The 15,619-nt window shown below is 49.5% G+C and overlaps 1 protein-coding gene across 1 annotated transcript in view; it reads right to left on the bottom strand.

Moving 5' to 3' along the window:
• CCKBR (cholecystokinin B receptor) overlaps window positions 1–11,458 on the bottom strand; it is a 159,712-nt gene extending 148,254 nt beyond the window's left edge. The window contains exon 1 of the mRNA XM_068264022.1: window positions 11,057–11,458. Coding sequence (XP_068120123.1) covers window positions 11,057–11,258 — 202 coding nt within the window. The 5' untranslated portion in view covers window positions 11,259–11,458. The remainder of the gene's footprint in view (window positions 1–11,056) is intronic.
• Window positions 11,459–15,619: the final 4,161 nt, after the last annotated feature.

Below are 15,619 nucleotides of genomic sequence, written 5' to 3'. Positions count from 1 at the left end.
GGCAAGAGCCATGAGGAATGAAGCAGAATGTCCCCTGGCACCTCCGGCACACACTCGTAACGGCCATTTCATTATAAACCAAAACGCCAAAACGCATACATAAATGAGGCCATAAATGGAAAGTAAAAACAATAAAGATCACTGGCCAGTGTCCAGTACTGATGATGTCACTGGCCAGTGTCCAATAGTGATGAAGTCACTGGCCAGTGTCCAATAGTAATGACCTCACTGGCTAAGCAAGGAATATGCAGCAGACTGGCTGGCCCTGGGCGTAAGGTCCTTCATTAGAATCGGGCAGTTGCACACAGGTGACACTAGAAAGGCTGGCAGTTTTTGCGGTATGGGTTTAAAGAGAACCAGAGACGAAGCACCCTCATGTACCATATATATCAGTGGGAACAGCTCAGGAATCATTATAGCTGAGTCATTATAGCAGATCCAGAAGGGGGCAGGCTTGGGCTTGAAAAGACATCAGAGAAGGCAGACTCAGCTATAATGATTCCTGAGCAAAGCCAGACTGAATGGACAGTCAGGGATTTTATCAGGGCTGATAAAAAGCAGGCTGAGCAGTGAAGAATGAAACAGAGAGCAGGGTAGGTGTTTTCTCTAATGTTCCCACTGATATACTGTATATGGTAAAATACATGAGGGTGCTTCGTCTCTGGTTCACTTTAATGGAGTTGTCAGACAAATACTGCTGCCCCATGATATACTTACCCGAGGCTTCCTCCAGCCCCTTGCAGCTGACATGTCCCTCGCAGCATCTCCACTCACAGCCGCCGGCCCGGGGTTCCCGCCCGTGCAGAGGCCGACCTCCTCTACTGCGCCTGCGTGAGCGCTGCTGCCTGTGCAGCATACTGCGGACAACGAGGACTTGATTGACAGCTGCACTCACACAGACGCAGTAGAGGAGGTCGGCCTCTGCACGGGCGGGGACCCCGGGCCAGCGGCTGTGAGTGGAGATGCAGCGTGGGACGTGTCAGCTGCAAGGGGCTGGAGGAAGCCCCAAGTAAGTATATCATGCAGCAGCAGTATTTGTCTGACAACTCCTTTAAATCTTAATCCTGGCTGTGCCATGCATTAAATAAAGGCACCAGGAAAAATGGGCATGAGGTGAGGCCGAACTGTAAAAATACTGTCTCTTCATCTTTAGAAGTCGTTAGAATAATAAATACAGTGGGATGCAAAAGTTTGGGCAGCCTTGTTAATCGTCATGATTTTCCTGTATAAATCGTTGGTTGTTACGATAAAAAATGTCAGTTACATATATCATATGGGAGACACATACAGTGATATTTGAGAAGTGAAATGAAGTTTATTGGATTTACAGAAAGTGCGCAATAATTGTTTACATAAAATTAGACAGGTGCATAAATTTGGGCACCACAAAAAAGAAATGAAATCAATATTTAGTAGATCCTCCTTCTGCAGAAATTACAGCCTCTAAACGCTTCCTGCAGGTTCCAATGAGAGTCTGGATTCTGACTGAAGGTATTTTGGACCATTCCTCTTCTATACATTCCTCCTCACACACCACAGATTTTTAATTATATTCAGGTCTGGGGACTGAGATGGCCATTCCAGAACATTGTACTTGTTCCTCTGCATCAATGCCTTAGTGGATTTTGAGCAGTGTTTAGGGTCGTTGTCTTGTTGAAAGATCCAACCCCGCTGCAGCTTCAGCTCTGTCACTGATTCCTGGACATTGGTCTCCAGAATCTGCTGATACTCAGTGGAATCCATGCGTCCCTCAACTTTGACAAGATTCCCAGTCCCTGCACTGGCCACACAGCCCCACAGCATGATGGAACCACCACCATATTTTACTGTAGGGAGCAGGTGTTTTTCTTGGAATGCTGTGTTGTTTTTCCTCCATGCATAACGCCCCTTGTTATGCCCAAATAACTCAATTTTAGTTTCATCAGTCCACAGCACCTTATTCCAAAATGAAGCTGGCTTGTCCAAATGTGCTTTAGCATACCTCCAGCGGCTCTGTTTGTGCTGTGGGCGGAGAAAAGGCTTCCTCTGCATACAGCATCTCCTTGTGTAAAGTGCGCTGAATGGTTGAACGATGCACAGTGACTCCATCTGCAGCAAGATGATGTTGTAGGTCTTTGGCGATGGTCTGTGGGTTGACTCTGACTGTTCTCACCATTTGTCGCTTCTGTTTATCTGAGATTTTTCTTGGTCTGCCACTAGTGTTGGGCGAACAGTGTTCGCCACTGTTCGGGTTCTGCAGAACATCACCCTGTTCGGGTGATGTTCGAGTTCGGCCGAACACCTGATGGTGTTCGGCCTTTTAAGTTCGGGTTCGCCCCGAACTACTGAATGGCCGCCGAACAGGGCGAACAGGGCCCCTGTTCGGCCGAACAGGGCCCTGTTCGCCCGAACATGCCGCAATACGGCCCCCCTATGGGGTCACAGGCATAAGGGGGGAGCATGCCTCGATCGCGGGGGGGGGGGTCGGAAATTCCCCCCACCCCCTCCGCTAGCGCTCCCCCCTCTGCCCGCTTCCCCATACAAAAGTTTAAGGCAAGTTAAATAGTACTTGGTGGCTGGCACTGGCAGTGGAGTGAGGAGGAGGAGGAGTCCGAGTAGCAGAGTGACGCGTTGAGGCCGGGCAGCGGGCGGTTCAGCGGTAGTACCCTTGTGGTACTTCCGCCCTTTCTCTGACCTCACGTCCTCTGCATACGAGGGTACGCGTCACGCGTACCCTTGTATGCGTCATCACGTAGAGGACGTGAGGTCAGAGAAAGGGCGGAAGTACCACAAGGGTACTACCGCTGAACCGCCCGCTGCCCGGCCTCAACGCGTCACTCTGCTACTCGGACTCCTCCTCCTCCTCACTCCACTGCCAGTGCCAGCCACCAAGTACTATTTAACTTGCCTTAACCTTTTTTTATGGGGAAGCGGGCAGAGGGGAGAGCGCTAGCGGAGGGGGTGGGGGGAATTTCCGACCCCCCCCCCCGCGATCGGGGCATGCTCCCCCCTTATGCCTGCGACCCCATAGGGCCCCCAAAATGGGCATGTTCGGGGGTCCCATTGACTTCCATTGAGTTCGGCGTTCGGGCCGAACATGCCGAACATCTGGCCCATGTTCGGCCTGTTCGGCCCGAACATCCAGGTGTTCGCCCAACACTATCTGCCACTTTGAGCCTTAACTTGCACTGAGTCTGTGGTCTTCCATTTCCTAAATATGTTCCTAACTGTGGAAACAGACAGATGAACTCTCTGATACAGCTTTCTGTATCCTTCCCCTAAACCATGATGGTGAACAAATTTTGGGCTTGATTCAGAAAAGGGTGCTAAGTGTTAGCACGCCAATGAAAAGCCACTTTGCATGTGCTAACATGCTTTGCACGTGCTAAGTAGTTAGCACATGCAAACTACTTAGCACCGTAGTTAGCACATGTGGGGCCTGATTCACAAAGCGGTGCTAACAGTTAGCACCCTGGTGAAAAGCCCTTTATCATGCCTAAACTCAGTTTAGGCATGATAAGTTTAGGTGTGATAAGTTTAGGTGTGATAAGTTTAGGCATGATAAGTTTAGGTGTGATAAGTTTAGGCATGATAAGTTTAAGCACCAACTGCGTTAGCACCGCAGTGCACAGCTGATCAAAAGTTTTACGCTAGCAAAGACTGGTGCACTTCGTATAAAGTTTAATGGCGCTGCTTTGCGTGCGGGACTTTGCAAGCGATCTAAACTTATCTAAACTTAGCATGCCTAAACTTATCACGCCTAAACTGGCATTTCACCAGAGTGGTGCAATGGTTATCATGCCTAAAGTCTCTAACTGGGTTAGCACCGCTTTGTGAATCGAGCCCGTAAACTACTTAGCACCGTAGTTAGCACATGTAAACTACTTAGCACCGTAGTTAGCACATGTAAACTACTTAGCACCGTAGTTAGCACATGTAAACTACTTAGCACCCTAGTTTTTTTAAAAAAAATCAGTGTTTATTCAACAAAGAAAAGGAACATATGACAGAATATGCAGTGTAGCAGTGCGCCTCCTAACTTGTCCAACAGTAGCTTCAGCATCAATAATCACTGTGGAAGATGAGAGGTATTGTTAACAATAATATAATGATCGTCACATAATATATAGAGCTCAGATTGAATTTAAATTTCCAAATATTCTATCTTTTACAAGATCATAATTAGCAAGACCAGGGGTATCTAACCATGGAGCTTAGCTCCCTAGTTAGCAAGGTGCTAAGTAGTAGTTTGCATGTGCTAACTACGGTGCTAAGTAGTTTTCATGTGCTAACTACGGTGCTAAGTAGTTTGCATGTGCTAACTACGGTGCTAAGTTTGCATGTGCTAACTACGGTGCTAAGTAGTTTGTATGTGCTAACTACTTAGCACCCTAGTTAGCACGCCCAAAGCCTTTAGGCGTGCTAACTGGGCTAGCACCGTTTACTGAATCGACCCCTTTGTCTTCAGGTCATTTGAGAGTTGTTTTGAGACTCCCATGTTGCTACTCTTCAGAGAAAATTAAAAGAGGAGGGAAACTTACAATTGACCCCCTTAAAAAGACACTGAAGCGAGAATAATTCTCGCTTCAGAGCTCATAGTTAGCAGGGGCTAAAACGCCGCTATCCCGCGGCTAAACGGGGGTCCCTTCATCCCCCCCCCCCCTGCAAAACCATCGACCAACTTGGTCGTAGATTCTGCTCTTCCTGGAGGCAGGGCTAATGACTGCAGCCCTGCCTCACAGCGCGTCTATCAGACGCGCATCGCCGCCTCTCCCCTGCCCCTCTCAGTGAAGGAAGACTGAGAGGGGCGGGGGAGAGGCGGAGGTACGCGTGATAGACGCGCGGGAGGCAGGGCTGCGGCGGTTAGCGCTGCCCCAATGCGGAAGAGATTCCGCCGATGTATGGAGGGGATTTGGGGGTGAAGGGACCCCCGTTAAGCCGCGGGATAGCTGCGTTTTAGCAGGGGCACACATGCCCCTGCTATCTATGAGGTCTGAAGCGAGATTTATTCTCGATTCAGACTCTCTTTAAATACTCTCTCATGATTGGATTCACCTGTGTATGTAGGTCAGGGGTCACTGAGCTTGCCAAGCCAATTTGAGTTCCAATAATTAGTTCTAATGGTTTTGGAATCAATAAAATGACATGCATCAATAAAATTTATGCACCTGTCTAATTTTATTTAAACAATTATTGCACATTTTCTGTAAATCCAATAAATTTCATTTCACTTCTCAAATATCACTGTGTGTGTCTCCTATATGATATATTTAACTGACATTTTTTATCATAACAACCAAAGATTTATACAGGAAAATCATGGCGATTAACAAGGTTGCCCAAATTTTCGTATCCCACTGTATATATACATGTATCACTAAGGTAACAACTTATGTGTTCTATTTAAAATTCTGTCACTTTGTTTATTTATTTTACAGTATACAGAATATATGAATAGATTATATAATTTTGTTTCTTACTTTTGATTAAGTTTGTCTGTAAAAAGAATTAACAAGACATAGTCCTCAAGCCTAAAACACTCTAGAATTTACTCTACAACTTATCACGGTTCAAATAATACCACATATCTCTCAGTTGATAGTTGGGCACCTAGCAGGCCATTAAAGGCACGTACACACGCCTTACTTTTGCAAACAACGGGTCCGTCAGACCCTCTCGTGGGGTGATCGTTCTGCCGACAGTTGCATGTGAGTACAAGCTATCGGCAGACTGATAAGACTGTTTTTGACTGATCCGCCGTGCCTTAACCTTCCTGGCGGTAAGCCCGAGCTGAGCTCGGGCTATGCCGCAGGAAGGCACCGCTCAGGCCCCGCTGGGCCGATTTACATAATTTTTTTTTGCTACACGCAGCTAGCACTTTGCTAGTTGCATATGCAATCCGATCGCCACCGCTCCCCGCCGATCCGTCGCGCCGCAAAAGCCTCCCCACCCCTGACCCCGTGCGCTGCCTGGCCAATCAGTGCCAGGCAGCGCTGAGGGGTGGATCGGAGTCCCCTTTGACGTCACGACGTCGATGACATCATCCCGCCCGTCGCCATGGCGACAGGGGAAGCCCTCCAGGAGATCCCGTTCTTTGAAGGGGTTGGGGGCTGGGGGATGCTGCTGAGCATACCTACCTTTAAAGTGAATGTTTACCGTTTAAAAAAAGAAAAAGTCAGATACTCACCTAAGGAGAGGGAAGGCTCGGTCCTAATGAGCCTTCCCTCTCCTCTCCCGGTGCCCTCGGTGCTGCGCTGGCTCCCCCGCCGCCACAGGGACTTCGGAGGTCTTCGGGAACACTCAGGCTTACGAAGACGGGCCGCTCCATACTACGTACGTGCGAGCGCGTCATAGAGGGCGTGTCAAGTAGGTGTCAAGTAGGTGCGTGTCATGACACCACGAGGAATCTGAGCCAATTGTAGGCTTGGGGTTATGGCTCGGATGATGTCACATTTAACTCTTCCCTGGTCGGTATTAAACCCACACCCGGCTTACGGAGAGTCACTCTTTGCTTCCTGTGATGGCTGGCTTTCAACCTTTTACTCTTATTTATGTTTTGTCATCTTATATAACTGTATGCTGTATATAAGACGTAGTCTAGATGTAACGTAGTATAGACAGAAGATAACCTGATTACCATTCACCAGGAATGGAATCAAGAAGCTGCAACGCAACGGACTTACTACAGAATAATCTACTTTGCTAAGATGTTACAAACTGTACTGCATATCTGTTGACTGAATAAACTCCTAAACTTTGAGGACGCCTAAGAAGTTCTATCTCCTATGCTGTGATGAGAGTCAAGTTCTCACACTTCCTGTGAGTTGCAACTCTAAGGAGTTGCTGGTGCCGGAAAAAAGGTGTAGTGTTGTTGCCAATAGCAACCGACTATACTATAGGTTTCTTACAACCTACACCCCTGTGAGGACAAAACAGCCTCCTCTACTTACACACCCCTGATTATCGACTTTAGCCACAACTATGGTATATCTATGTCCTCTGTGACTTCAGGTAAGCCACGAGGATGTAGATATAAGATATTTAGTTGCAGCATCGCTGTGCATGATTGGGGAACTATCGTGTACGCCCCCGGCACAGTCAGCTGCAGCACCAATTGATGAAAGGGAATATATGTTCCCTTAGACATGGTTGGATTGTGTATACAGGACAGCCTCTGGTATGTGTACCAATCAGAGGAGAGGAGATCCTCTATCATCCCCCCCCCCCCCTCGGGGCATAACAGCCTCTGGTATGTGCACCAATCAGAGGACAGAAGAGCCTCCATCACTCCTGGCTTTATGCACATGTCTTAGAGAACATAACAACCTCCATCACCTGCTCCTTGGTCGCAGGAAGAATAATCTCTATCGTGAACACATCTCAGAGCTAGTGTTGGGCGAACACCTGGATGTTCGGGTTCGGGCCGAACAGGCCGAACATGGGCCAGATGTTCGGCATGTTCGGCCCGAACGCCGAACTCAATGGGAGTCAATGGGACCCCCGAACATGCCCATTTTGGGGGCCCTATGGGGTCGCAGGCATAAGGGGGGAGCATGCCCCGGTCGCGGGGGGGGGTCGGAAATTCCCCCCACCCCCTCCGCTAGCGCTCCCCCCTCTGCCCGCTTCCCCATACAAAAAGTTTAAATCAAGTTCAATAGTACCTGGGCTGGTGGCATTGGCTGGCAGTGGAGTGAGGAGGAGGAGGAGTCCGAATAGCAGAGTGACGTTGAGGCCGGGCAGCGGGCGGTTCAGCGCTAGTACCCTTGTGGTACTTCCGCCCTTTCTCTGACCTCACGTCCTCTGCGTGATGACGCATACGAGGGTACGCGTGATGCGTACCCTCGTATGCAGAGGACGTGAGGTCAGAGAAAGGGCGGAAGTACCACAAGGGTACTAGCGCTGAACCGCCCGCTGCCCGGCCTCAACGTCACTCTGCTACTCGGACTCCTCCTCCTCCTCACTCCACTGCCAGCCAATGCCACCAGCCCAGGTACACTACTATTGAACTTGATTTAAACTTTTTTTATGGGGAAGCGGGCAGAGGGGGGAGCGCTAGCGGAGGGGGTGGGGGGAATTTCCGACCCCCCCCCGCGATCGGGGCATGCTCCCCCCTTATGCCTGCGACCCCATAGGGGGGCCGTATTGCGGCCTGTTCGGCCCTGTTCGGGGGCATACAGAAGTTCGGGGCGAACCCGAACTTAAAAGGCCGAACACCATCAGGTGTTCGGCCGAACTCGAACATCACCCGAACAGGGTGATGTTCTGCAGAACCCGAACAGTGGCGAACACTGTTCGCCCAACACTACTCAGAGCACAGGGATGCCTCTATTAGCCACCCTTGGGTACAGGGTAGAACACTCTGTGGTTTATACACCTCCTGGAAAGTAGCTTCTGCCACCCAACACTACACGGGGCAGAGGAATGTCTGTTATGTATGGCTCTCGTAGAACAGAAGATCATCCATAAACCACCCCTGGAATAGGAACAGAACCCTCCTTGTCACCCTCCCTGACAGCTTCTGTCACCCAACACAACACGGGGCAGAATAATTTCTCTTATATACAGTATGGCTCTCTTAGAACAGAAGACCTTCTTCCATCATCCACCCCTGGAATAAGGACAGAACCCTCCCTGTCACTTCATGGAACAGAAGACCTTCTTCCATCATCCATCCTTGGATCAGGGGAAGAACACTCTCCTCTCTGTTATGTACTTCTCTCAGAAATTAGCTTCTGTCACCCAACACTACATGAGGCAGACAAGTCTGTGAGCTACAACTCTCTGAAAACAGAAGACCTCCACCATCCACCCCTAGATCAGTGGCAGAAGAGCCTGTTTTATGGACCTCTCAGAGCATAGAACACCTTTTAATGTCCACTTTTCTTCTACAGAGGGCGGAAGACTCTCTTTAATGTTTTTCAATAGTATTACAGTATGGACCGATTATGAAAGCCAAATCTGCTAACCTGGTACCCCTGGTCGGGATCACATTCTCTCGAGCACCTTTTGAAACAAATGCATTTATTCTCAGTAGACTCTAACCATCCCCAACCGTGCTTTCCAGATATTTCCTTATGTCTGAATTAACATAACACATTTAAATGTCCTTATTTTCTGAAGCTCAAAACTTTCACAATGAAAAATTTAAATTTATAAGCATAAAAATGCCCCATGAGCCCATCAGACGAGCCTCCTGGGGTATGTGCGTAACATGTAGAGACCCCTCTGCTTACTGCTTTATTAGGCGCACCTCTCAGGAAGAGAAATTCCTCCATTACCCTTCCCACTGTGTTTGGGGCAGAAGAGCTTCCGAAAGGTGCACCTCTTAAAGGACATAACAGTAACAGCCTTCATCACCCCTCCCCCTGTGTTTGGGGCAGAAGAACCTCCACTAGGTGCTCACCTTGGAGGACATAATAGAAAAGCCTTGATTTACAGGGCAGATGAATCTCTGTTAGGTAGACTAGATGGAAGGGGTGTAACTGGAAATTATGAGACTCCCCCCCCCCCCATTACACTTTGATATTCACACCTCTCCCCATGTTGTCCATAACAGCCAGAGGCACATCTGCCAGACGTCCTATAACGAGGAGCACATCTACCCACAGTGCCCCCACCATGATCCATGACAAGTTGTGGAGCCACAGCAATGCTGGCTCTGAAATACGTGTTTGTTGAGGGAAGGGGGCAACATAACTGATAGTTATGCCTCTGCTTGTCAGAAAACATTACAAAATAGCCCCCGCATGTGGGGCAGAAGAACCTGTTAGATACGCCTCTCAGAGAACATAACAGATTAAACACGGCATATTCAGCAGATGAGTCTCCGCTAGGCTCACCTGTCAGAGAGAACATGACAGAACAGCCCAGTTCAAGTCAGATGAATATAACAAAGCAGCCACATGGTACAGGGCAGCAGTGGCGTCACTAGGGGGGTGCGGGAGGTGCAGACCGCACCAGGTACCACAAGCAGAGGGGGTGACACCAAGCTCCAGGCTAAGGCACAGAGAGAGGAGTACTATGTAAATATAAACCAGGCTATTGCCCAACTCTTCTCTCCCCTATAGCAAATGGGTCCAGTATAACCCCTGCCCAACCCAATTATCAACAAATGTAACAAGTAACGTCACTACAAAAAAAAAATATTGGTTTTGTTTAGCCTGGTGAGGTTGGAGGTTTATGAGGTAAGAGAGGGGGTGACACCATGAGTTTCTTCTCCAGGTGACATCGAATCTAGTGACACCTCTGCGGGGCAGAACCTCTGTTAGAAGCACCTAACAAAATATACAGAGTATAAGGGTGGAAGGACCCCTACTAGGTACACCTTTCAGAGAACAGACAAGGACACCCCGTGAGTATGGACACTGTATGGACCAGGACATCCCATGAGTAAGGATAATAGACCCTAAACTGACCAGGAAACCCACTGAGTGTGGGAAATAGACATGAAGAGACCAGGACACCCCAAGATTGTGGGAAATAGACTTAACGGAACCAGAACTCCCAATGTTTGGGAAACAAACATGAAGAAACCAGGACACACCATGAGTATGGGAAATAGACATGAAGAGACCAGAACACACATGAGTATGGGCAATAGACATGAAGAGACCAGAACACACATGAGTATGGGCAATAGACCCAGTAGGACCAGGACACCCCATGAGTATGGAAATATACATGAAGAGACCAGAACACACATGAGTATGGGCAATAGACATGAAGAGACCAGAACACACATGAGTATGGGCAATAGACCCAGTAGGACCAGGACACCCCATGAGTATGGGCAATAGACATGAAGAGACCAGAACACACATGAGTATGGGCAATAGACCCAGTAGGACCAGGACACCCCATGAGTATGGGAAATAGACATGAAGAGACCAGAACACACATGAGTATGGGCAATAGACCCAGTAGGACCAGGACAACTAACGAGTGTGGGAAATAGACATGAAGAGACCAGAACACACATGAGTATGGGCAATAGACCCAGTAGGACCAGGACAACCAACGAGTGTGGGAAATAGACCCTGAACAGACTAGGATACTCCTCAAGTCATAGACCCCTTACCGGTAACACTCTGGCTCTTCTTGCGCTCCAGGGAGTCACAGCTGAAGTTGAGACCTGGGAAGCCCCCGGTAAAGTTCCCGGTGATATTGGTGGTCTGGTTGAGGCTGTTCCAGGTAGAGGAAGGTATCCGGTTGAGCAGACTTTGCCGGCAGAGCAGCTCGTGTATAATGCTGGCATTGCCCGTCAGTCGTAGGGAATCCATCCTTCCTGGGGATCCCTCACTGACAGTCCAGCTGGACAGTACACACTTTCCTCTTCTTTATGGCTCTACTTCTGCTGCCATGGTGACTTTGCTGTCACTTTGCCTCCTCTGTGGCCACATCATCAGCAGCAGCAGCAGCAGCAGGTTGTTCCTGCGAGAGCCATGTGCAGAGAGCAGCGCAGACTGAGGCACTCTGTGTGTATATGTGTGTATAGAGGAGGTGATAGCTGCATATTCCTCTACAGCTCACAGCATTGAGGATACATAGCTCTGCAGTGCCCTCCTGTGGGCAAACAATGGAACTGCAGCCTGTATAAAGATCCCTGCACTGAGAATGCATAGCTCTACAGTGCCCTCCTGTGGACAAACATTAGAACTGCAGCCCGTATAAAGTTCTCTGTATTGATGATACATAGCATTGCAGTGCCATCCTGTGGACAAACAGTGGAAGTGCAGCCTGGATAAAGATCCCTGCACTGCGGATACATAGCTCTACAGTGCCCTCCTGTGGACAAACATTAGAACTGCGGCCTGTATAAAGATCCCCGTATTGAGGATACATAGCACTGCAGTGTTCTCCTCTGGACAAGCACTGGAATTGTAGCTACTGAGAATATCTCTGCTCTTAGAATATGGTACATATTACAGCACCCTTCTCAGGCCAAGCACTGGTACTGCAGCTATTGCAATATGTCTGCACAGAGGATCCATGGCACTGCAGCGCCCCTCTCAGGCCTAGCACTAAAACTGCAGCCTGTATAAACAACCTGCTCAGATGGTAAAAAAATGTGTATGATCCCAGCTTCCTTCTTTTTCATCAAGACCAGGACCAGAATTAGCACAATCAATGCACAGAGGATACATAGCACCTGCAGACCCAGAGTGCAATCCTCTGGCCAAATGTACATCACTGCACCAACCATACACAGCGTCTAACTGCAGACCCAGAGTGCCATCCTCTGGCCAAACACTGGAACTGCAGCCACTGCACATCACAGCACCAACCATACACAGCGTCTACCTGCAGACCCAGAGTGCCATCCTCTGGCCAAACTCTGGAACTGCAGCCACTGCACATCACAGCACCAACCATACACAGCGTCTACCTGCAGACCCAGAGTGCCATCCTCTGGCCAAACACTGGAACTACAGCCACTGCACATCACAGCACCAACGATACACAGCGTCTACCTGCAGACCCAGAGTGCCATCCTCTGGCCAAACACTGGAACTACAGCCACTGCACATCACAGCACCAACCATACACAGCATCTACCTGCTGACCCAGAGTGCCATCCTCTGGCCAAACACTGGAACTGCGGCCACTGCACATCACACCACCAACCATACACAGCGTCTACCTGCAGACCCAGAGTGCCATCCTCTGGCCAAACACTGGAACTGCAGCCACTGCACATCACAGCACCAACCATACACAGCATCTACCTGCTGACCCAGAGTGCCATCCTCTGGCCAAACACTGGAACTGCAGCCACTGCACATCACTGCACCAGCCATACACTGCATCTACCTACAGACCCAGAGTGCCATCCTCTGGCCAAACACTGGAACTGCAGCCACTGCACATCACTGCACCAGCCATACACAGCGTCTACCTGCAGACCCAGAGTGCCATCACCTGGCTAAATATTGGAATTGCAGCCACTGCACATCACAGCACCAACCATACACAGCATCTACCTGCAGACCCAGAGTGCCATCCTCTGGCCAAACACTGGAACTGCAGCCACTGCACATCACAGCACCAACCATACACAGCGTCTACCTGCAGACCCAGAGTGCCATCCTCTGGCCAAACACTGGAACTGCAGCCACTGCACATCACTGCATCAGCCATACACTGCATCTACCTGCAGACCCAGAGTGCCATCCCCTGGCTAAATATTGGAATTGCAGCCACCGCACATCACAGCACCAACCATACACAGCATCTACCTGCAGACCCAGAGTGCCATCCTCTGGCCAAACACTAGAACTGCAGCCACTGCACATCACAGCACCAACCATACACAGCGTCTACCTGCAGACCCAGAGTGCCATCCTCTGGCCAAACACTGGAACTGCAGCCACTGCACATCACAGCACCAACCATACACAGCGTCTACCTGCAGACCCAGAGTGCCATCCCCTGGCTAAATATTGGAATTGCAGCCACTGCACATCACAGCACCAACCATACACAGCATCTACCTGCAGACCCAGAGTGCCATCCTCTGGCCAAACACTAGAACTGCAGCCACTGCACATCACAGCACCAACCATACACAGCGTCTACCTGCAGACCCAGAGTGCCATCCCCTGGCTAAATATTGGAATTGCAGCCACTGCACATCACAGCACCAACCATACACAGCGTCTACCTGCAGACCCAGAGTGCAATCCTCTGACCAAACACTGGAACTGCAGCCACTGCACATCACAGCACCAACCATACACAGCGTCTACCTGCAGACCCAGAGTGCCATCCTCTGGCCAAACACTAGAACTGAAGCCACTGCACATGACAGCACCAACCATACACAGCATCTACCTGCAGACCCAGGGTGCCATCCTCTGGCCAAACACTGGAACTGCAGCCACTGCACATCACAGCACCAACCATACACAGCATCTACCTGCAGACCCAGAGTGCCATCCTCTGTCCAAACCCTAGAACTGCAGCCACTGTACATCACAGCACCAACCATACACAGCGTCTACCTGCAGACCCAGAGTTCCATCCTCTGGCCAAACACTGGAACTGCAGCCACTGCACATCACAGCACCAACCATACACAGCGTCTACCTGCAGACCCAGAGTTCCATCCTCTGGCCAAACACTGGAACTGCAGCCACTGCACATCACAGCACCAACCATACACAGCGTCTACCTGCAGACCCAGAGTTCCATCCTCTGGCCAAACACTGGAACTGCAGCCACTGCACATCACAGCACCAACCATACACAATGTCCTTTAATGTAAATATCTTGCCAAATACACTTGATCCCTCTGCACCACTATAAATTAAATATAGTGCAAAAATACTGCTTTGGATTTTCAGTCCATTGATTGTGGGCCCCCCAGTTCTCTAACAATGCGACTGAGGCATTGGTATTTGGTATTCACTGGAGAAGTTGAGGAATATGTTTTAGGGTGTATTTTGTGGCATCCAAACAGCATGTAGGCATTATGTTCTTTCAAATCAGCATGTTTGCCCCCTAAAAATGAATTTTTACATTTTACCCAATTTTTCCAATCAAAATTGAGAAAAGACCAGACAGTCAAATCCTTTATCCCTTGTTGAATATGTTGGGGGGGGGGGGGGGGGTCTAGTTTTCTAGATGTTCATTTTGGGGGATATTCTGGGAACTGGTCCTTCTGCACTGCTATAAATGAAGTAAGGTGCAAAAAATTCTGCTTTGGATTTTAAGTTCTTAAAAATGTGCTCAGTTGATTCTGGGCCCCCCAGTTCTCTAGCAGTGTGACTGAGGCATTAGTAGGATGGAGGATCCCCTCAAACAGACCCACTAGTTCCGCGCACGTTACCCCACTTTGTCAAGGAGAGGAGACAACCGTGCTGACCATGCTGTACCGATCTTATCTGCCGCGTGTCACATGACTTGGCAGTCAAGGAGAGGAGACAACCGTGCTGACCATGCTGTACCGATCTTATCTGTCTCGTGTCACATGACTTGGCAGTCAAGGAGAGGAGACAACCGTGCTGACCATGCTGTACCGATCTTATCTGCCGCGTGTCACATGACTTGGCAGTCAAGGAGAGGAGACAACCATGCTGACCATGCTGTACCGATCTTATCTGTCGCGTGTCACATGACTTGGCAGTCAAGTAGAGGAGACAACCCTGCTGACCATGCTGTACCGATCTTATCTGCCGCGTGTCACATGACTTGGCAGTCAAGGAGAGGAGACAACCGTGCTGACCATGCTGTACCGATCTTATCTGTCTCGTGTCACATGACTTGGCAGTCAAGGAGAGGAGACAACCGTGCTGACCATGCTGTACCGATCTTATCTGCCGCGTGTCACATGACTTGGCAGTCAAGGAGAGGAGACAACCATGCTGACCATGCTGTACCGATCTTATCTGTCGCGTGTCACATGACTTGGCAGTCAAGTAGAGGAGACAACCCTGCTGACCATGCTGTACCGATCTTATCTGCCGCGTGTCACATGACTTGGCAGTCAAGGAGAGGAGACAACCGTGCTGACCATGCTGTACCGATCTTATCTGCCGCATGTCACATGACTTGGCAGTCAAGGAGAGGAGACAACCGTGCTGACCATGCTGTACCGTTCTTATCTGTCGCGTGTCACATGACTTGGCAGTCAAGGAGAGGA

Source organism: Hyperolius riggenbachi, chromosome 2 (assembly GCF_040937935.1).
Source record: "Hyperolius riggenbachi isolate aHypRig1 chromosome 2, aHypRig1.pri, whole genome shotgun sequence".
Lineage (NCBI taxonomy): Eukaryota > Metazoa > Chordata > Amphibia > Anura > Hyperoliidae > Hyperolius > Hyperolius riggenbachi.
This window is presented reverse-complemented; position numbering and strand designations above follow the sequence as displayed.